General features: G+C 31.5%; 3 protein-coding genes across 3 annotated transcripts; all 3 read left to right on the forward strand.

Annotated features, from left to right (window-relative positions):
* Positions 1–2,334: 2,334 nt before the first annotated feature.
* LOC119607513 lies at positions 2,335–4,062 on the forward strand. The gene is given in 5 exon segments (XM_037961457.1): positions 2,335–2,584; positions 2,645–3,150; positions 3,210–3,380; positions 3,382–3,580; positions 3,649–4,062. Coding segments are annotated over 5 exon segments (1,344 nt in total). The 5' UTR covers positions 2,335–2,385; the 3' UTR covers positions 3,918–4,062.
* Positions 4,063–9,247: 5,185 nt separating this feature from the next.
* Positions 9,248–17,135, forward strand: LOC119607510. The gene is made up of 3 exons (XM_037961454.1): positions 9,248–9,763; positions 15,928–16,424; positions 16,493–17,135. The coding sequence occupies exons 1-3, from the start codon at positions 9,559–9,561 to the stop codon at positions 17,063–17,065; spliced, it is 1,275 nt and encodes a 424-aa protein (XP_037817382.1). The 5' UTR covers positions 9,248–9,558; the 3' UTR covers positions 17,066–17,135.
* A 1,778-nt stretch (positions 17,136–18,913) lies between these two features.
* LOC119607502 lies at positions 18,914–22,958 on the forward strand. The gene is made up of 4 exons (XM_037961446.1): positions 18,914–19,309; positions 21,705–22,316; positions 22,386–22,602; positions 22,670–22,958. Exons 1-4 carry the CDS (start codon positions 19,076–19,078, stop codon positions 22,861–22,863), a joined length of 1,257 nt encoding a protein of 418 aa, XP_037817374.1. The 5' UTR covers positions 18,914–19,075; the 3' UTR covers positions 22,864–22,958.
* The last annotated feature ends 1,526 nt before the right edge of the window (positions 22,959–24,484 follow it).

The raw sequence follows: 24,484 nt of genomic DNA on the forward strand, positions 1-24,484 counted from the left end.
ATAATAATATACTTTAATAAATAATTAACAGTAAAAACAAATGTTTAAAACACTTCAAAGATAAGATTTATTAACAAACAAGTTAGAGAAATATATTCGGCTATGCCGAATCTTAAATACTCATCATCAAGCAAAAAGAGTATTTCGGTGGAGGCTGACCTTTATAGTATAAACCTTGATATTTATAAATCGAGACTTTTGTTATTATCCAAAAAATAACTCTTTTATTCTGAAAACGACTTTATAGAGATCTATGGTCAATTATGGACCGATCGTCATGAGATTACATCTTATTTATTATCTTCATGAAATTCTATATGAAAATGTCTGTTTCTGAAGGGGACCTCTATAGATGTAGGGTTAATTATGAACCGATCCTCATAAAATTTCTTAGAGAGATTGTAGTTTGTATGAAACTTATTTATGTCGAATTTCATAGCTATACTGAACATCAACCGATCCATGGAAAATGTCAGCAAAACTCTATCGCACTTTCAACAGACAAACGGACATAGCTAGATCGGCTTAGAACTTAATCAGAACCCAGAATATAAAAACTTTTATAGGTCTACGACCTATATTTTGAAGTGTTACAAAAGGAATGACAAAATCAATATAACCTCAACTTTTTGGAAGGTGGTTATAAAAATATTATAATTGAAAACAATTTTAGAGTTCAAGGTTTATGAAAATATTTTTATACATATTACAGTTGCAGTTTAATGAAATTAAATAATATTTAAGTAACGTTTAATATTACTTTAAAAATTAAATAATAATTTGTTTTACAATAAAACTTTTAAATTGTGTAATTACTTATAATGTGTATACAATGATTGATATGTATTTCCAAGTGGGTAGTAGTAGTAGCAAAACAACGACTTAAACGATAAATTATACCTTGAAATTTGTTGAAATGGTAGATATATTGAAATAATCTTTTCTTTTGTAAAATATTGAAATGTTGATCTTTTACTCAGGTAATATTTGTATATATTGTCAGAATATAATATAGGTAAATATATAAATTTGACATGGGTATTTTCGGAATCTGATGATTTAACAATATTGGTCCAACCGACATTATTGGACCTAGATTTCATATTAGATATTCTTACAAAATTTAAATAGTTTGTTATGTAAATTTTGTTGTTTTAATATAAATTGACATAAACCTTAGAAAAGCGTGATTAATCATAAGAATCACTACCTATACAGTGTCACTCTCCTCAGGTGTAGGGTATAATATGGTTGGCTAAGCCCACCACCTTTAATTTCCTATTTGTTATACTCTACATCACTATAGTGGGGAGGGTATTATGCGTTTGTGCTTACGTTTATAACACCAAACAATATTGGCCTAATCGGCTCAGAATCACTTTTTGGTTCGATTTAGCTATGTCCGTCTGTCTGTCTGTCCGTCTGTGGGTCCATGTAAACCTTGTGCGCACGCTACAGGTCGCAATTTTCAAGACAATTTGATGAAATTTAGCTCATACTCTTAGCACATATTGGCCCTGCAGCCACCTTAAGGTATACTAATCGGCTCAGAATCACTTTTTGAGTCGATTTAGCTATGTCCGTCTGTCTGTCTGTCTGTCTGTCTTTGTGTCCATGTAAACCTTGTGCGCACGCTACGTGTAGCAATTTTCAAGAGAATTTGATGAAATTTTGCACGTACTCTTCTTTTGACCCAAAGGCGTAGTCTAATGAAAATGGTTAAAATTGGCCCATTATTTTGCCTAGACCCCATACAAACGTACCCCCGGATAGGGCTTTTGAGCTCATAAATATCTCTCCAAAAATTGGCAAAACTTAGTTTTATATAAGTCTAAATGATACTGCCAATAATCGTAATGATCGGGACTCGTTTGACCCTTAGCCCCGTACAAAGTCCACTTCAGAAAATGACTTAAAGTTCAAAATTCACTTATAAACACTAATATCCCAGTGAAATTCTGCACAAATAACTTTAATGTAGTCGTAAATCCCTCTACTAAAATATATGTATAAGGGTAGGCCCATATTAAACCCATATAACCCCTTTTTTTAGAAAATCTCTTTTTTATTAATAAATTGTTAAAATATTTCTGAATTAAGGTAAAAATGGAATTAAATGCTTTATTATTAAAAAACTGATCCACATTTTCAACATGATCATTAGTGTAGGGTATCATATGGCGGTCATGCCCGACTATGCATTCTTACTTGTTTTTTAATTAAAACAAAACATATATGTATGTATGTTCATTTGTATATTTTTTTGCTTGCTCACGCTCTTAACTACTCTAGTGTGTGGTTTGATGAGATATTCGTAGAATTTAGTTTCACTTTATTCGCAGATCAGTATAGTTCAACAGTTTAGAAAATTTGATTCCATTTAAAATGGAAAATAAAACGCAAATTTTAAATCCAAATGAAAATATCATAATACCATCATGGATTAGTGTCGATTATTTTAAAAATATTTTAACCCAAGATGAACCAGAATGTGTAGCGGTAAAAGAGTTCACACCTACAGCTGCTATACCGCCAGGAGAGAATTTTACCTCGGTTATGTTGCGCATGGATTTAGAAATGAAAGGTATTAAGATATTTTTATTATTTTCTTGCAAAAACTTAACTTTACAAAAAACCTTTTCAGATGGAAGTTACAAACGTAAAACGTATGTTTTAAAAACCATGTTAGACGATGATAAAGGTGGTGAAGTTATCAATAAATTAGCCTTATTTCCCAAAGAAATGGAAATGTATCATAAATATTTACCGGCATTTGAACAACTTTATACAGCTATAGGTTGGCATATACAATTTGCTCCGAAATGTTTATTTACCGAAAAAAAGAATGGACGTATTAATTTTGTTTTTGAGGATTTAAGTGAGAAGAACTATAAAAATTTAGATCGTTTACAAGGTTGTGATATGCAGCATATGAAGCAAATACTTAGAAGATTAGCTGAATTTCATGCAGCCAGTGCAGTTTATGAGGAACAAAATGGTGATTATCCAAAAGATTTTCAGATTGGTTTTGTAGATCCTGAGTTTGGAGCAGAATTTCAAAAAAATGTATTCCTTACTAAAGTGGGAGCTTACAAGAAAGCCATGCTGCAATGGGGTCTAGAAGATGTGCATAAATATTTAGAGAATTTTGTAAGTAGTTTAGTTAAGGAATCAAATTTTCCTTTTAATTTTTTTAAATATTATTTTAGCCCACTTTCGATCAATATTGGAAATGCTGTCTAAGCACTTTACAACAAAAAACCAACAAATTTAATGTCCTAACTCATGGTGATTTTTGGTCTAGTAATATTATGTTTTCATATTTACCTAATGGGCTGTTAAATGATTTAATATTTTTGGATTTTCAAATCTGTAAATGGGGGTAGTCCGGCTGAAGATCTTTTATTTTTCATAACAATTTCCTCTGCCAAAGATATAAGAATCAAAGAATTTGATCATTTTATTTCTATTTATCATGAACGTTTAGTGGAATGTTTAAAAGCTTTAAGTTTCAAAAAGTCTCTACCCAAATTAAGGGATTTACAAATGGATATGTTTGATCAAAGGAATTCGTTTTATGGTAAGTCCATTAAATATTTAATTAGTAACTATTAATTATTAATAATTAATACTTTACTTTTTGTTTAGCATTTTTCGCCTGCTTTAATCACTTGGCTGCTGTCATGCTGCCCAGTGATAAAGATGCCAGTATTCATACATTTTCTCGTCCGGATGATATCGGTGAACAATTTCGCATGAAAGCTTTTACAAATCCCCGCTATGTGGATGCAATGAAAGATATATTTCCTTTCTTTTATAGAAGAGGGGTCTTTAATTTTACGGACTATGATGAAAAATTAATTATTATTTATATACCGATTAGTCGTTTAGCCAAATTTTGTAGAAATATCATATAATAGAGTAATTTATGGTCCCAAATGATTTTTATATATTCAAAAAACTGAATTATATTCAAACAGTTTGATACTGAACAATACTGTGAACGAAAAGTTAATTATATCAATTAATATAAAAGCTTTTTTATTTGAAATGTTAATCTAACTAACGGGTTTTTTATATTATCTATAAAATACTACATTCTCACCTCTTTTTAAAATCCACCACAAGCTTTTAAACTCTCAATTTTATCTGCTCTCTTCACTTATTATTTCTTATCATAAATACGAGTATTTAATTTATAATCGCTTAATATTTTTGACAAAAAACAAATATTAAAACTTAGCTGCTGTAATCGATAGTAAACAAAGAGCAAAGATAAAATATAAGAAAATGTGACCCGACACCACTATAATGGGGAGGGTATTATGCGTTTGTGCTGATGTTTGTAAAACCCAAAAATATTAGTACTACACCCAGCTTAAAGTATATCAATCGATTCAGAATCACTTTCTGAGTAGATTAAGCTATGTATGTCCGTCTGTGTGTCCATGTAAACCATGTGCGCACTCTAAAGGTCGCAATTTTTAGATAATTTGATGAAATTTGTCGGCGTACGCCTCTTTTGGTCGGTCCACGGACGAACGCTGTTCGTTGAAATGGGTCCATTAATTCACGTAGCCCCCATACAACCGGACCCCCCGAATAGGGCTTTTGACTTCATAATTATTTTAAATTCATTCTATCAACTTTAAAATAAAGGCTTAACATCTGACTTAATATCTTTCTCCTTCGAGAATTTGTCGGCCTATATTATTGAATTAAAAAGTATTTGTATTACTAAGATATTAGACTACAATATGTAATACTTATGTAGTAGTCATGTAATGTATAAGTAAGTTGTTACAATTAAAAGTCATTAGCAAGCTTTTGCTGGGTATTTCACACCCAACCACTTATTTTCTTACAGCAGATATGTTAATATAAACATTTATTAACATTGCACAGTGGTTTAGAAACTTTTATTTTGAAAAAAAAAACATAATTTGGTATCTCTGGAACTATGTGAGATGTCGTAACGAAATTTCAAATGGTTGAAACTGAGGTGTTGAATAACAAGATGTCGATGTGCTTTACGTGAACAACTGCCGTGTTAACCTTATTTCACGGTGGTACTTTTTCAACCACAGGGTGAGCTGTCTACACGACCCACCACCGCCCCATTGTTGCCGGTCCGTGTACTCCGTTACTTAACTTCCGAGATGCAAAAACATCATTTACGTTTACAACCACGAAGATGAGATGGCATATGTTGAGTAGGGAACAGCACCTAGAATCGTATTCGGTAGACCAAAACACGAATCCATCAAATAATCTGAGGACTTGTTCTTACTCACAGACAACACATATGGTAAATCCGGTATGAACAGAGTAAACCTTTAACATACCTGGACAAGAAAGAAAAATTCAAACTGTGATTAACTTCTCATTCATAAGACATACTTATAGAGAACAACATCCGACACACTCACACTAGGTGTACGGGTGGGTAAGTTCGGTATACCCCTTCATTCATCCCGTATCATAAATACTTAACATCAACTCGTTTCCAATGCTTAGTCTCACAGTCGCTCCTCTGTGTGGGATCTATTGACTTAGGCAACAGCACCGAACTTATCCCGAATTACATATAGACTTTACCGTACATCAGTATTTTAACCGACATTCACAAAATCGGCCCTGCGTGCAACCGCTTACCGTAGTACCAGATTATGTGGTTCTCTGGTTCGACCCCATGTCAAATCATTCTAAGTAAAGGCCGAGGATATATTTGATCATCCCCAGTTTTAAAGTCCCGGAAAACTAGAGGTACTGATAGCAATAACACCAAGATGGGGTCTTTCATTAAGGTAACATGCCACTGAACACTATTTTTCATGTTCAGTTCAATATTTTACCCAGCTTTGTTTCGTTTTATGATGGTTCTATGTATATTATACATAGATCCAAATCTTTCTAAAATAACATCATTATCAGTTTTCTCATTTTCAATTTGCAAATACCGAAATTCCTAAATCGGTGAAAATATGTTCCAAAAAATTCGTTTTTTGGATAAAAATGCCCACTGTGATGTTATTAACCATGTGATAGTGAAAGACTACGGATATACGTAAAAAATAAAGAATACGGCCCCTTTTTACATATGAGCAATTTCCTATCAAGTGACCCAACTCAAAAAATCGATTTGGATGAAATATGCACCAAGGTTAGTACTATTAGATACAAATTTTAAGCCTATCGATCAAAAAATACCGATGTTAGAGGGGTCAAAGTTGGACAATTTTTCAAATGAGTATAACATTTTCCCATTGGTCCTAGCAAAAATTGTCCAAAGGAGTTTAGATAGCTATTTCTTCAGTGTTTCCAAAAAAAGACTTTTTTAAAATTTTTCTATCCAATAGTACTAATCTTAATGCAAATTTCACCCAAATTGATTTTTTAAGTCACTTGACACGAAATTGCCCATATAGCTTTGAGGGGCTACCCTACTGTGAATCAACTCGAAAACCCCTCAGCTCCAAATATGTGCAATTTTATTGCGATATAACCAATAGTTCTAGAGATAACGAATGATTTCCAAAAATACGTTTCTAAACCACTGTGCATTAGAAATGAAAAAGCTGTACTAATTAAAAATATATACAAGAAATTGAAATTATTAACTACATATGTACGTATGTACATACATATGTACATAATATGTATTATGTGTATCTGTATATATTGAGCTATTAAGTTAAACATAATTACTATCAATCCACTGACTCATTCGTACGTACACCTTACTAAGTATTGTAACAACTTTATCAATATATATTGACTTTTCAATTTACACATGTAGCACATTTGTTTATACTGTCTGCTATATTTGTTCCACTGTCTGTTCTTTTTAATAGAGTTAGAGGTGAAATAAATGAAAAGCTATTTTGGAAAATTGGTAAAGAGATTTTAGTTCTTATAAAACTTATGTTAACATATTAAAGTTATTATCTGAAAGAGACATTGTACGATGTCCGCTATTTGAACTTTAAAATTATGCAACATTTTATCAAGATCGCTGCAAAAACAACATATTTAAGGCTGTTTTAACTCCATATACCGGGGAGCCACTTGTTAGTAAAATGGTAGACAGATATTGCCCATTTTCAATACCCAACAAACTAACGATTTACTTTATCTGAAACTTTATATTATTATACCGTATCGAAAACCCTATGTACGTATATTTAAACTTTATACTAAAACAAAATCGTTTATAAATTAAAGGAACGTAATCAGTACTTTAGTATGTACTGCTATCTCTCAACGAAATTGAAATTGATAAAAAATCAAAAACAACAAACCAACACTAAGGAGACAAAAAGTAAATACGCTACACTAAAATATAAAAATTATAGCAAGAAATTTTAGCCCGACATGATCGACCGATATTTTACCCTACGTACTATAAACTTAAAATTCCTATTTAAAAGATCCGTTTTATACCCACCATCAAAAAAGATGGGGGGTATATTGATTTTGTCATTCCGTGTGTAACACATGGAAATATTTTTCACAGACCCCATAAAGTATATATATTCTGGGACCTCGTAAGATTCTAAGACGATCTAGCTATGTCAGTCCGTCTGTCTGTTGTTGGCACGATAGCGTCCACAAAAAAAGAGATATTGAGATGAAATTTTCCCAAAATATTTTTTATTCATCAGAAATGTTTGGTATTGAAAATGGACAAAATCGGTCAACGATTTCACATAGCCCCCATACAAATGTAGGTAGCCCCCGGAATATTGTATAAAGAGCTTCAAATATTCACAACTTCGTTGTTTATGAAGCAAATGCAACAAAATTTCGCACAAGTCAGTTTTCTAACTTCCGAATTAAAACCCTGAATTATGGCGGACACAGGTCCACAATTGGTCCTACCCCCCATATAAGGTCCCCTTTTGAAAATGACTATAATGCTGATTACTGACTTAAACATACGAATATAGCGATGAAATTCGACATACTTAGGTTTCATGCAAGCCAATATCTCTCCACAAAATTTTATTTTAACGCTCATTATTAGCGTAAAAGTACGAGTTTAGCGATGAAATTTGACATTAGTATGTCTTATACGAGCCAAAACCTTTCCAGCAAATTTTATGTGGATCGGTCCATAATTAACCCTATCCCCCATATAAGGCCCCCTCCATAAAATTACTTTAACGCTCATTACTGGCTTAAAAATGCGAGTACAAAATCTCTCTAACAATTTTTATGAGGATCAGTCCATTATAACCCCTCCCCATATAAATTCCCCCTCAGAAAATTACTACAACGAAAAATACGAATACCGCAATGCAATTCGACATAAACTAATTTTATGTTAAAATCTCTTTACCATATTTAATTAATAATTAACCCTAACCCCGTATAAAGTCCCTTTAAGAAAATTACTTTAATTCTCATTACTGGCTTAAAAATACAAATACATGGATCTATGAATTTTGAAATAAATAAGGAACTGAAATCATCCTACCGACTTTTATGAGAATTAATCCATATATGTGTAAATAACCCTACTCTCTATATAAATTAATATATTTAATTCGAAAAAGCACTGTAATAGTTAAACCCCCATTAATGGACCTCTTTCAAATATTTCCCTGATGTTCTCATTAATATCGGCATATAATAATAAAATATTCAAAATATAAGTTTATTTATATGGCACTGATTTGATGGTGGGTATAAAAGATTCGGCATAGCCGAATATAACACTCTTACTTGTTATCGGTGATATTGTGAACAAATTTTAACCATTTGCTGTATGCTCTAGTCTTGGCGGAAATTTTCAAAATGGGCTAAATGGATGGACAAGGAAACAACGTTTTACCGATTGAGAAATAGTTTCTGTATCCACTGGGAGGCAGATATGATCTATACTTGCGTGTGTTGCAAACATTACCACAAACACATAATCCCCTTTCCAAAACAATGGTGTAGGGTATTTATTCCCTAAAACATACTCAGCAAGTATTTTACCGATAAAAAAAAAAGAGATTCTGTCGCGTAAGTTCTATACTTGCGTGTGTTCCATACTTTACCACAAACACATAATCCCCTTCCCACTACAGTGGTGTAGGGTATTTATTTCCTAATACTCAGCGAGTAGAATAGAAGAAATACAAACAAATATTATATGTAACTGCTTCGAAAAAGTTGACTCTACTGAGAGCATGATTGCATTTTTGAAAACAATTCAAAAGAGTTGATGGTTATAAAACGACGTTTCAAAAACAACAAACGCGCATAAAATAATTTTATACATTTTGTTCAAATTAAAAATAAAGATACATATAAACAAAAACAATAAAAAGTCGCACAAATTGTTCACACAATAAATAAAATTACAATAGATTGAAATAAAAACAAAAAAACAAAAACAACTGCATAATCAACCCATTGTCAACGCTAAATTGTCCATGTTGATTTGAAAATATAAATAGACATTTCTATTATTAGAACAAAACTTACTAAGAGACCCCACCGTCAAAATATTTGTTCTAACGCAATTGTACTTAATTAAACAGTGTAAAGTGTAAACAAATAAAGATCATGCCCGATAACAGTTCAAAATTTAATCCAAATCTTCATTTGGACATACCCAAGTGGATTAATGAAAAATATTTCGAAAATATTCTCAAAAATGATGTTGAGAACTTTAAAAAGATTTTAAAATTCAGCATTATACCGGCCACACCACCGGGTGAAAATTATACCTCAATTATGTTACGAATTAAAATGGATATTGAAATGGATGGTATGTTAATGGAAAGTTTTTTTTTATCTAATTTATTTAGAATTTTTCTTTTGTCTATTGGGGCTTTCGTGGACTTTTGTTTTATTAATTCCACTATTATCGTTATCTTTCTATCATTAGCGTTTTTTATCAGTGTTGAATTTTATAATTGTTGTTATTGTTTCGAAGAAATTATTTTTTTCATTCTTTACGTTCTTAAATGTAGCAAAAATTATGAAATATATATTTGCTAAACTTTAAGTCTTGTTTTTATACCCTACACCACTATAGTGGGGAGGGTATTATACGTTTGTGCTGATGTTTGTAACGCATAAAAATATTGGTCCTACACCCACCTTAAAGTGTACCGATCAACTCAGAATCACTTTCTGAGTTGATTAAGACATGTCCGTCCGTCTGTCCGGCTGGCTGTCCATGTAAACCTTGTGCGCAAGCTACAGGCCACAATTTTCAAGATCTTTTGATAAAATTTAGACCATACGAGTTTTTTGCCACAAGGACAATGCCTATTGAAAATGGTTGAAATCAGTCCATTATTTCACCTAGCCCCCATACAACCTTACCTTCCGATTTAGGGTTTTTAACTCATAACTACTATCTCACCAAAATTTGGCACAACTAAGTTTTATATATAGGCATAAATGACAATGTCATTTTTTATAATGATCGGCCGTCGTTACAAAAAATAACTTAAACGTCCAAAAATTTACTTATAACCATTAGTATCGCGATGAAATTAAGCATAACTAACTAAATAAAGGAGCGCACAACAGGCCCGAAAATAAATAATGGTTTCAATAAAACTTTTTATGTTAAATATCAAGGCTTTGATCCAATATGGCCCGATACTCATAATATTTGACAGAAAGATTTTAGATCCTATAAAACTAGTTCATAACGAATTTTATCACTATACTAGTATTTTTAAGCCAGTTGTGGCCGGTAATGTCGTTCTATGAGAAGGACCATTATAGGGGATAGGTAGAACGATGTTCCTCTAAAACTTGTTTATGTCGAATTTTGTTGCTATACTCTCATTTTGAAAAAGTTGTTTATGTTATTGTTATGAGCGTTAAAGCCATTTTATGATGGGGCCTTATATAATTGATTAGAATCAATTATGGACCTATTCTCTTAATATTTGGTAGAGAGATTTTTGTTTCTACAAAACATTTTTATGTAAATTTCGTTGATATACTGAAATTTTGTCTAAATTATGATCTTTAAAGCCTTTTTCAGAGAAGAACCTTATATGGAGGTAGGGTCAATTATGGACCGATCTCCATAAAATTTAGCAGAGAAATTTAAGTTCCTCTAAAAGTTGTTTATGTTTACTTTCACTAAGTTACTGGAATTTTGAAGCAAGTTATGAGTTTTAAAGTAATTTTCTGAGAGGAACCTTATATCGGGGGTAGGGTCAATTATAGGCCGATCTCCAATGGAAGGGAGAGTTTAGTTCCTCTACAACTTGTTTATGTCAAATTTCGTTACTTTGCTATAATTTTGAAGCAAGTTATAAGCGTTATAGTCGTTTTCTGAGAAGGACCTTATATGGGGGGTAAGGTCAATTATGGACCGATCCTCATAAAATTTGGTAGGCAGATATTGGTTCATATAAAACATGTTAATCTGGAATTTCATTGACATACTAATGTTTTTCAACCAGTTATGGGAGCTATGATGGACCGATATGGCCCATTTTCAATAGCAAAACTGCATCGATACATAATATTTATATAAAATTTCATCTCCATAGCTCTTCTTGTTCGAACTCTATCGTGCTTTCAACATACAGACAGACGGACATGGCTAGATCGTCTTCGAATTATATATACTTATGTGGGTCTATGACCAATATTTCGATGTGTTACAAACGGAATGACAAACACATTATTTTTCCATTATTTCACCTAGTCCCAATAAAACTGTTCCTCGCAAATAGGGTTTCGGAACTTAACTATTGATACATCGTCCATTTGTCAAAGTTGACCATGCATTTAGTAGTTGATTAATATGACAGATGCCACGCCCACTGATTCTAGACTCTCCATTTTTCCCTTAAAAATTCATATTAATACTTATGTTATTAGTACAAAATTTAGTCACTCTAGCTTTATGCCAGAATACTAATTTTAATATTTGATTAATATGGGAGATGCCACGCCCACTTTGCTAGTTTACCTATTTTTCCCAAAAATATTATTATGTCCCGACTACACTTTCTTACATATTTAATTTGATGACTTCATATCAAAATATTGTATTTAGCAAATTTCTCATAAAATCCCAAAGTAAACGGATAAGGCAAACCCTTTAGAGCTCCTCCTCTATGTGTTGGACTGACTTAGTTCTAAAAAGAAAAGCACATGTGTTTCAGATAGCAGTTAGAAGGAGTTATAGTTTACGCCTAAAAATTCAAATGAAAGCCATGTCTTATCAGTGACCTCCTTTATAAAGAAAAGCCAGCGGGAAATGTTCTCTTATCTAAATCTCATCTAGATTTTTGAATTCTGTTGCTTAGTGTAATTCATAAACAAATTATTTTATTTTGGAATTCTGGCTGACTAAGCCATGGTAAAGTACTGATAATAAATTATTTAATATAGTCCACATTATTGTTCCTATATTTAATAATTTTGGGGGTTCTCGTAGATAATTTATAATTTATGTGTTTTTGTTTGCAATAATAATGCGAAATAGGAAATTTAATTGTTGACTGTTAAAGATGGTTATTTTATATTTATTATGTATTTTAAACTATAAATATTATAGATTTCGAAATTAATATTATTTTAATAATTTGTCATTTTAGCAGTACATCTTAATAAATTATAATAAGTATTGAAAAGTATCAAAAGTATCAAAATAATTGGATTAAATTAAAAAAAAAAATACACAATTAAGTTGTATAAGATGATATTCGTTTAAATCATTTCTATACTATAGAAGTATTAGTATTTGTGTTACAAACATCGGCACAAACACATACTACCCTTTCCACTAGGTATGTGGTGTTACCCTAAATAGGTTTTAAAATTTTCTCACAACTCTTGTATGGTATCATGTGGTCGGCCATGTCCGACTATATATTTTGTTAAATAAATATGTATGTGTTTGAATACAAAAACTTTTAATCCTTCAGTACCGGACATTTAAAAATGCTATTTAACTATTTATTTTACAAATATTTCAGTTATTAATAATGATTTATAACATATTTATCAATTCAAGTACTTTCAATGCAAGTTTAGACGTCAGATAGAAGGAATGTTTTGTTACGTAATACTCAACACAGCTAAATGCGTTTCGACAAAAAAGTATTTAATTTATATTTGGTTTATTCTAAATACTTTTTTCATTCAAAGCAATTGCATTCTTAATTCTTTAATTAAGCATTCTAATTTAAAATCCTGAGTTACTAGTTTGATACCCTGTCTAACACGAATTGAAAACGACCTGATTTAGTTATAAACAAGTCGATTGGCCAAAAAATGCAAAAATATTACAATTGTTTGAGTTTGATCAAAACTTTGGAGGTATAACCAGAGTTACCACATAAAATACAATTTATATACATATTCCCAATTAAAATAAAGTGTTCGGTTAAACCTTCGATCTTACTTCTGTTTTAAACAATACACTTGATTATCGACTAGACTAGACTAGACTAGACTAGACTATAGACTAGACTATAGACTAGACTATAGACTAGACTATAGACTAGACTATACTATAGACTAGACTATAGACTAGACTATAGACTAGACTATAGACTATAGACTAGACTATAGACTAGACTAGACTATAGACTAGACTATAGACTAGACTAGACTATAGACTAGACTATAGACTAGACTATAGACTAGACTATAGACTAGACTATAGACTAGACTATAGACTAGACTATAGACTAGACTATAGACTAGACTATAGACTAGACTATAGACTAGACTATAGACTAGACTATAGACTAGACTATAGACTAGACTATAGACTAGACTATAGACTAGACTATAGACTAGACTATAGACTAGACTATAGACTAGACTATAGACTAGACTATAGACTAGACTATAGACTAGACTATAGACTAGACTATAGACTAGACTATAGACTAGACTATAGACTAGACTATAGACTAGACTATAGACTAGACTATAGACTAGACTATAGACTAGACTATAGACTAGACTATAGACTAGACTATAGACTAGACTATAGACTAGACTATAGACTAGACTATAGACTAGACTATAGACTAGACTATAGACTAGACTATAGACTAGACTATAGACTAGACTATAGACTAGACTATAGACTAGACTATAGACTAGACTATAGACTAGACTATAGACTAGACTATAGACTAGACTATAGACTAGACTATAGACTAGACTATAGACTAGACTATAGACTAGACTATAGACTAGACTATAGACTAGACTATAGACTAGACTATAGACTAGACTATAGACTAGACTATAGACTAGACTATAGACTAGACTAGACTATAGACTAGACTATAGACTAGACTATAGACTAGACTATAGACTAGACTAGACTAGACTATAGACTAGACTATAGACTAGACTATAGACTAGACTATAGACTAGACTATAGACTAGACTATAGACTAGACTATAGACTAGACTATAGACTAGACTATAGACTAGACTATAGACTAGACTATAGACTAGACTATAGACTAGACTATAGACTAGACTATAGACTAGACTATAGACTAGACTATAGACTAGACTATAGACTAGACTATAGACTAGACTATAGACTAGACTATAGACTAGCTAGACTATAGACTAGACTATAGACTAGACTATAGACTAGACTATAGACTAGACTATAGACCAGACTATAGACTAGACTGTAGACTAGTCTATAGCCTATACTATAGACTAGAATATAAACTAGACTATAGACTAGACTATAGACTAGTCTATAGACTAGACTATAGACTAGACTATAGACTAGACTATAGACTAGACTATAGACTAGACTAGACTATAGACTAGACTATAGACTAGATTATAGACTAGACTATAGACTAGACTATAGACTAGTCTATAGACTAGACTATAAACTAGACTATAGACTAGACTATAGACCAGTCTATAGACTACTCTATAACTAGACTATAGACTAGACTATAAACTAGACTATAGACTAGGCTAGACTATAGACTAGACTATAGACTAGACTATAGACTAGACTAAAGACTAGACTATAGACTAGACTATAGACTAGACTATAGACTAGACTATAGACTAGACTATAGACTAGACTATAGACTAGACTATAGACTAGACTATAGACTAGACTATAGACTAGACTATAGACTAGACTATAGACTAGACTATAGACTAGACTATAGACTAGACTATAGACTAGACTATAGACTAGACTATAGACTAGACTATAGACTAGACTATAGACTAGAATATAGACTAGACTATAGACTATAGAATAGACTATAGACTAGACTATAGAATTGACTATAGACTAGACTATAGAATAGACTATAGACCAGACTAGACTATAGACTAAACTATAGACTAGACTATAGACTAAACTATAGACTAAACTATAGACTAGACTATAAACTAGACTATAGACTAGACTATAGACTAGACTATAGACTAAACTATAGACTAAACTATAGACTAAACTATAGACTAACCTATTGATTAAACTATTGATTAAACTATACACTAAACTATAGACTAAACTATAGACTAAACTATAGACTAAACTACAAACTACACTATTGACTAAACTATAGACTAAACTATAGACTAAACTATAGACTAAACTATAGACTAAACTATAGACTAAATTATAGACTAAACTATAGCCTAAACTATAGACTAAACTATAAACTAAACTATAGACTAGACTAAAATAAGCACTAAAGTACTGAATATTCCATGCCTGAACATGCACTAACCAGTAAGATGCAATATATTTTACATAATCTCTCTTTTCACAGTCTGTTTGAGGCCAGGTAATGGCTATCAAATGACCAGCAAACTGCATAAATTGTGTTTCACCAAAGACACGTTCGCCAGAAAATCGTCCCCTTAATATAGTAAAATTAATATTTTCTTCAAAATGAAGTTTTAACATTAAAAAAATTGTATTTCTTTCAGATGGCTTTACACAACAAAAATCGTATATTATGAAAACTATGTTGGACAATGACAAAGGTGGCACATTTATAAACACCCTTAATCTCTTTCCCAAAGAGAAACAAATGTACGAAACTGTACTGCCACAGTTGGAATCATTGTATGAAGAATTTGGCAGTAAAGTAAAATTTGCACCAAAATGTCATTGGATTGAAGATAAATCCGGGAGAATAACATTAGTTCTAGAAGATTTATTAACGAAAAAATTTCGAAATATAAATCGTTTAAAAGGTTTCGGTATGACACATATGAAGAGGGTGTTAGAAAAGTTGGCTGAATTTCATGCTGCCTCTGTAGTGCTGCAAGAGCGTATGGGTTCATATCCAAAAGAATTTACTAACACATACTTACCAGCCAACTATCAAAAATCAAAATCCTATCAGGCGAGAGTACAGAGCTACAAAGCCGCTATGGCCAGTTGGGGTTTGGAGGATTATGAAAAGTATGCCAAGAGAATAGTAAGTTATATACATCTTTAGAAAAGTAAACAATTTTAATAATCATTTGTTTATGTAATATGTTTCAGCCCAATGCCGAGCAGTATGTCAATGCCTCCTTGCAGTGTTTTAGCACGGAAACCAATGAATTCAAAGTCTTAAATCATGGTGACTTTTGGTCGAGCAATATAATGCTTAATTATACAACAAAGGCTGCACCCACTAGTGAGATTAATCAAATACGTTTTGTTGATTTTCAAATGTGTAAATGGGCTAGTCCGGCCATGGATTTGTGGGAACTTATTATTTGCTCGGTGGAGAGTAATTTGCGTATACGTAATTTTGATTTATTCATTAGAATTTATCATACGCATCTGTTAAAAAGTCTGAAATTTTTACATTATGAAAAACCTATGCCTCTGTTAAGTGATCTTCATATAAGTATGCTCAGACATGGATTTTGGGGTTATTTTACTTCCTTCACCCATCTTGTGATGATTCTATTGCCTTCGGATAAAGAAGCCAGTTTACTGAAACTTATGCAGCCCGGTGAAGATGGTGATAAGTTTCGTATGAAAGCTTTTACAAATCCTTTGTATGTAAGAGCAATTTTGGATATATTACCATTTCTTTATAGAAGGGGTATATTGGAGTTTGATTAGGATAAACGGTACTTTAGAATATAAAAAATCTCAAAAATAAACTGAAAAAATAACGATTAAAAATTCGTAATTTGCAAAATGTCTTTTATTTTTTAAATTATAAAGAAATAAAGAACACTTCAATATCGAAAATTTTCAATAAAATAACTTAAAATTTTCTATGAGAAAACTTCAATATCAAAAGTTTTCTATTTGAAAATTTTAATATCGAAAGTTTTTCTATGAGAAAATTTCAATATCGAAAAATTTCTATAGAGAAGATTACAATATCGAAAAATTTTTATAGAGAAAAGTTTTATCCCGAAAACTTTCTATAAAGAAACTTTCACAATATCGAAAATTTTCTATGGAGAGTATTTCAATATCGAAAATTTTCTATAGACAATAATTCAATATCGAAAATTTTCTATAGAGAATAATCAATATCGAGAGTTTTCTATAGAGAAAATTTCAATATCGAGAATTTTCTATAGAGAAAATTTCCATACACTATAGACTAGACTATAGACTAGACTATAGACTAGACTATAGACTAGACTAGACTAGACTATAGACTAGACTATAGACTAGACTATAGACTAGACTATAGACTAGCCTATAGACTAGACTATAAGACTAGACTATAGACTAGACTATAGACTAGACTATAGACTAGGACTATAGACTAGACTAAAGCCTAGACTATAGACTAGACTATAGACTAGACTATAGACTAGACTATAGACTAGACTATAGACTAGACTAAAGACTAGACTATAGACTAGACTATAGGCTAGACTATAGACTAGACTATAGACTAGACTATAGACTAGACTATAGACTAGACTATAGACTAGACTATAGACTAGACTATAGACCTAGACTATAGACTAGACTATAGACTAGACATAGATAGACTATAGATAGACTAATAGACTAGACTAGATAGATCTAGATAGACTATAGACTAGACTATAGACTAGACTATAGACTTAGACTATAGGACCTGAGACTATAGATAGACTAGACTATAGACTAGACTATAGACTAGACTATAGACTAGACTATAGACTAGACTATAGACTAGACTATAGACTAGACTATAGACTAGACTATAGACTAGACTATAGACTAGACTATAGACTAGACTATAGACTAGACTATAGACTAGACTATAGACTAGACTATAGACTAGACTATAGACTAGACTATAGACTAGACTATAGACTAGACTATAGACTAGACTATAGACTAGACTATAGACTAGACTATAGACTAGACTATAGACTAGACTATAGACTAGACTATAGACTAGACTATAGACTAGACTATAGACTAGACTATAGACTAGACTATAGACTAGACTATAGACTAGACTATAGACTAGACTATAGACTAGACTATAGACTAGACTATAGACTAGACTATAGACTAGACTATATACTATGTGCAACTTTCAATATCGAAAATTTTCCATAAAGAAAGCACAATATCGAAAATTTTCTATGAAAAAATTTCTATTGAAAATTTCGACAGAAAAAAAAAAAATCGAAAATTTTCTATAGAAGAGAAAATTTCAATATCGAAAAATTTCTGTAGAAGAAAAAATTTCAATATCAAAATTTTTCAATATCGAACATTTTCTTTATAGGAATTATTCTATAGAATCTTATTTTAAAATCAAATGTCAATCTGTTGGCAACTCTGCCTGTTATCACCTCAACAGTTGTTTAAGCTAAAAAAAGCTCTCTCTGTTGATTCAGTTTTTCTTTTCATTTCATTCGAAAGCACGTGAGTTTAGCGAGAACCAAAGTCTAAGAGAGCAGTGAGAAAAAAAAACTTTTCAAATAAACTTTACATTTAAATAAATCCACCCAAAAATGCCTCCCCTTTAAATGAATTCTGCTGTATTTATTATTTATCAAATTTTTAAGTTGTACGGACGTTTTTGTATAGACATCTAAAGAATTTTCGAAGTTAATTGTAATCAGGTGACTCGTTTAAACTACAAAGTTTGAAAGTGATATAAATATGGGTACTGGTGCTAAAAATTACACTCCTCCTGAATGGATTACAGCCGATTTTCTACAGGATGTTTTAAAGGAATACTTTAAAGATGACACTCTCGAAGTGCATGAAATTGTTGTGAAAAGTATTAATGGTGGCGGTGAAATGGTGGGCAGTGGTTTTGCCAGTGAAATGCATCGTGCTATTTTCAATTTGAAACGTAATGATGTTACCGGTAAATTTTCTGTTATTATAAAGGTATGTTAGTGTTTGATTATTATATTTTTTTTTAATTTCTCAAACTGCATTTGTTATTAATCGATATTTTTTGTTGTTGTTGGAGGAAAATCACATGCTTAACGAAAGTATACACTTGTTGTGATTGTTTCAAAAAGAGCTTTGTATAAAAATATGCCTGTTGATTCTAAAAGCTTTTTTGGGTGTTTTATATGTTATTTTAAATTTTCTTAAAATTGAATTTGTAACGAAATGCATTGTCTTTTTTGAAATAATATTAGTTTCATTTAGAAACTATGTTTTTATTAGAATTTGATAATATTTAATTTTCTTATCTCAAAGCCAAATATTGATATGACTTTGTTTTCTTATTAAGATTAAATCCACTCACTCATATCGGTCGTTGCTTTTATTAACACATAAGTATTAAATGCTTTTTAATAAGTGTTAATAAATAGTTTTATTGAAAATATAAATATAAATATGTAAATTTACTACATAATTTAAAAATATTTAAGCAGTTATTGAAAGCATTCAAAATAGACGTATTTCAAACGGAAATTTAAAGAATTGTATAAAAATCTCTTAAAATTTTTAACAAAAAACAATCATAATCAAAAATCGATTACAGCATAATTTACAATTCATCACATCAAGTGATGCTAATTTTCAACCATAAAAAATCAATAGCTATATTGGTCCATTCCGGTTGTAACACATCGAAATATTAGTCATAGACCCTTAAGAGTAGTCTGGGAGCTGATTAAATTCCAAAATGATATAGCAATGTCCGTCCGTCCGTCCGTCTGTCTGTATATTTCAGGAACGATAGCACCTAAACAAGAGAAGCTAGAGAGCTGTAATTTTGTACAAACATTTGCCGTTCCATGGGTTTGTATAGCCCCCGGTTTAAACATTCATAAATGTGTTAATTAGATAGCAATTGTTACGAAATTTTGTAAAATATTGCGATCCACAATTGATCCTACCCCCCCATAGAAAGTTCCTTTCAGAAAATGACTTTAACGTTCAATACTGACTTACGAATACCATGATTATGATAACCAAAATTGTGCACCAAATTTTAAGGGGATCCTACCTAACATATAAGGCCCATTCAGAAAATGACCTTAACATTTATTACTGACTTAAAAATACGAGTACAGCGTATGAAATTCGACATAAAAAAATATGTACTGAAATCTGTCTAAAATATTTTATAAAGATCGGTCCATAATTGGCCCAAAAAGACCCATTCAGAAAATGAGTTTAACCTCTAAGTATTATGGACTTAAAAATACTAGTACAACTACATAAACAAGTTTTATTTACAGAAATCTCATTACCGAATTTGATGAGAATCGGTCTATAATTGACCCTACTCCCCATATAAGGTCCCCTACAGGAAATGACTTTAACACTCATTAATGATTTAAAACACAAGTATGTATGTTTATCGTAAGTTCTATATGAACTTAAATCTCTCTACCAAATTTTATAAGTATCGGTCCATAAATGACTCTATCCTCCATATAAGGTCTTCTTCAAAAAAATTTCATTAAAAATTCGAGTACTGTGATGAAATTCGACATAAATATGAACCGAAATTTATTTACCTAATTTTATTAGGATCAGTCCTATAATTGACCTTATCGATCAAACGAGCCCCCTTGCCCCTAATATAACGCCGCTTTTATTTATTTTTATCAAAATTCGAAAAAAATATTTATATTTAAATAATAATTACTTTTTTTTAATTTCGAAAACCTCGGTCCATGATACATATGTTTTAAATCTACATATGTATACCTATATACATATGTATATGTGTATATTTCAAGTTTTTAAATTCAAAGATATCCGATAAACTATTCACAATAAAGGAGTTTCGAAAAAAGGGCAATAAATCACTTATTAAAGCCTTGGTCCAATTTTATTCGGTTTTGGCTCTTTACAGTCAAAGCACGGACATCCGCTTGGAAGCTGTGTAGTTGCTGTGATGTCAAAGAAGACGTTAGTATATTTCGGTTTCCCGCTTTAGAATGTAGATTCCTAGACTCTTTTTTTAAAGCCTTTAGTGTGACAACAGATTCCTGCCGGGGTTTGTTGTGATCTCCTACCTGACACTAATTTCTCACATTTCCCCAATATGCGTAAATGTTTCTAAATCTTTGTTAGATGTAGTGCCCATGGCCCCATTTACAAATCTAAATTGATCTATTTACGTTTTTATAATGCTAGTGTGTCAGAGTTGGACTAAAACCCGATTTGGAGCCTATGATTCTCCTACATACCGGGAATTATTTAAATTTATTCTGTTGTATAGTGAATTACTGTGAATTTAATAGTGTACAATTCACTGTTAAATGAAATTTAATTTTAAATTTTCTAATTCTATATTTCACTTCACTAACAGGACCACCCCAAAGGCTACACAGGTGTAGTAGCTCACAAAAGTAAATTATTTAAACGTGAAATTATGGCTTACAAAGAAGTAATACCCCGTGTCGAAGAGCTTCTGGCCTCCATAGGTGATACAACTAAAATTGCTCCAGCTTGCTACTATACCACCGAAACACCAGAACCCTTCCTAATACTTGAAGACATGAACCTAAATGGTTACGAAAATTTCGAAAAAGGACGTTTACTTAATCTGGACTATGTTTTACCCACCATTGAAAAGCTAGCTAAGTTACATGCATGTTCGGCTGTTATAGCAGCTGAAAATTCAAAAATTATGGAATTCTTTGAAGAAGCACCAATTTCACGTAATCCAGATCGTAAAGATTTCTTGGGATTTTTCCCGGTTAATATACGTTGTGTAGCTGAGGAGATTTCACATTGGAAGGGTTATGAAGAGATTACTGAGAAAATGTTCAAATTGGCCGAAAATGTATTACAAAGTGCAGTTGATATGTATGAATCCCATGAGAATGGTTTTCGTGTATTTAATATTGCCGATTTGTGGGTTGATAATTTAATGTTCCATATTAACAATGAAACCAAAGAACCAGATAATGTAGTGTTGGTAAGTAATGAATAAACTAGAAAATTTAAACTGAATACATATTAATAATAACTTTTTTACTTTAAACAGTTAGATTTCCAATTGTCCTATTATGGCTCCCCTGCTATGGATTTGAATTACTTCTTGTATGGTTCCCTAAATGAAAATGTACGCAAGGTCCATTTGAAATATATTGTTCGTGAATATCATCGCATTTTAAAAGAAACTTTAGATAAATTAAATTATGATGGTAACATTCCCTCACTTAAGGAGATTACCATTGATATAATTAACAATAGTTTGCAAGGTAATTACAATTACAGATTATAATTAAGAAAAATTATATTAATACAATGAATTTTATTCCACTTTAGGTGTTATTGCTGCTACTTGCTTAACTCCCATTATATTTATGGAAAAAGAGGGTTTCGAAAATCTAGAAAATCTTACCTCACGCACTGAAGAAGGCGATGAATTGCGTCGTAAAAATGTTGAGAACCCCAAATATAGAGCATTTCTTCAACGTACTGTGAAAGAATTCGAATTGAGTGGATTCTTAGATGTTTAAAGATAATAAAAATGACCAATGTAAAATAGATTTTAGGAAATTGTTATAAAATTTGTTGTTGATTTAATGTGTATAAAAAGTATTTTTTATAAATGTTTAAAAGAAATCGTTTTATTTATATTTCTAATTCATAGTTATCACTTTTAAGAAGCAAAATATTTTTATTTTTTTCACCCAAGACTACATACATATTTATATAATGTGTACCGAACCTTATTCGATTCTAAAACGATCTATTCTAGTTGATATTTCAATCTGTTGAGAGCAGGTCTTCAATGGGAAGAGCTAGAGTTCTGATTCTCTCTACCAATATTTTCTTCAGATAAGATTTAGGCGTCATGAAATAACTCCCCACGAAATAACTTCCCAAAACAAAAATGAAATAACTCCCTAAATTTGGGGACTTATTTCATTATGAAATAATTCCCCAATTTAAAAATGAAAAAGCCTCCAACGAAATGAAATAACTTTCTAAATTAAAATGAAATAACAGCCCATTTTTGGGGATTTATTTCATATGAAACAAATCCCTAATTTTAAAATGAAATAAGTTCCCATTTAAAAATAACAAAATTTCTAAAAAAACGTAGGTCGCTCATACTTTCGAGTGGGGCTTCAAAGTTTAATACATTTCAGTTTAATCGCTTAATAAAGATTCCTTTAATAGCCGGCCTTCGGCCGGGCGCAAAGACTTTCTACTCTATGGTATGTCCAACAACGGCTTCGCTTAATAAATATTTCCTAAATAGACGGCCTACGGCCGGACGCAAGGATTTACCGCTCTATAATATGACCAACACCGGCTTCGCTTAATAAAGATTTCCTAAATAGCCGGCCTAAGGCCGAACACTTTTGATACAAGGCGAGTGTATTCGTAGCGAAGCCGGTGTCCAATGTACCCCAGAGGATAAAACCCTTGCGCCCGGCCGAAGGCCGGCTATCAGACATATATTATTTATTTCGTGTGACAAATGTAATATAATGAAATAACTCCCCAAAAATATTTTTAGGGATTTATTTCATTTTTGAATTTTGAGGAATTATTTCATAATGAAATAACTCCCCATTTTAAATGTGAAATAATGCCCCAAAAAACGAATTAAATCCCCAAATTTCGTTGTTTTTGCTTTCTGAACAAATTTTTAGGGAGTTATTTTATTTTTGTTTTGGGGAGTTATTTCATGACGCCAAGATTTAATGGTACTAAAGTTCCTAATACCGGTCCACGACTTTTACATTCTTAAAAAGTCGTTTTCTTGAGATGTAATCAAAAACAGCTTATAAGACGAAACAAATTCCAAAAAGCACTATCATCTTATTATGATCTGATCTATTAATAAGCAATAAGTAATAAGTTTCTACGACCAAAACTAGGTGCCCGGAGAGTGCTCTCAAAGTGGGTTCCGATTCTGAATCCTCAGATCGAAATAACAACACCATCATAGCAAATCGCAAAAAGAATGAAATAAAGCAAATGGTGAAAGAAGTGTATGATAGTATAGTTAAACTGCCTATTATTGGAATCTTTCTCAATATCTGAGACAAACATGATCAGGTCTCCCGAGGAGTTGACTGAGAATAAACCTAAGAAGAAAAAGAGCTCCCCGTCTTCTAATGTTCA

This window comes from Lucilia sericata, unplaced genomic scaffold, assembly GCF_015586225.1.
Source record: "Lucilia sericata isolate MDLA Ls3-8-SP2 unplaced genomic scaffold, ASM1558622v1 Contig000698F_arrow, whole genome shotgun sequence".
Taxonomy (NCBI): Eukaryota; Metazoa; Arthropoda; class Insecta; order Diptera; family Calliphoridae; genus Lucilia; species Lucilia sericata.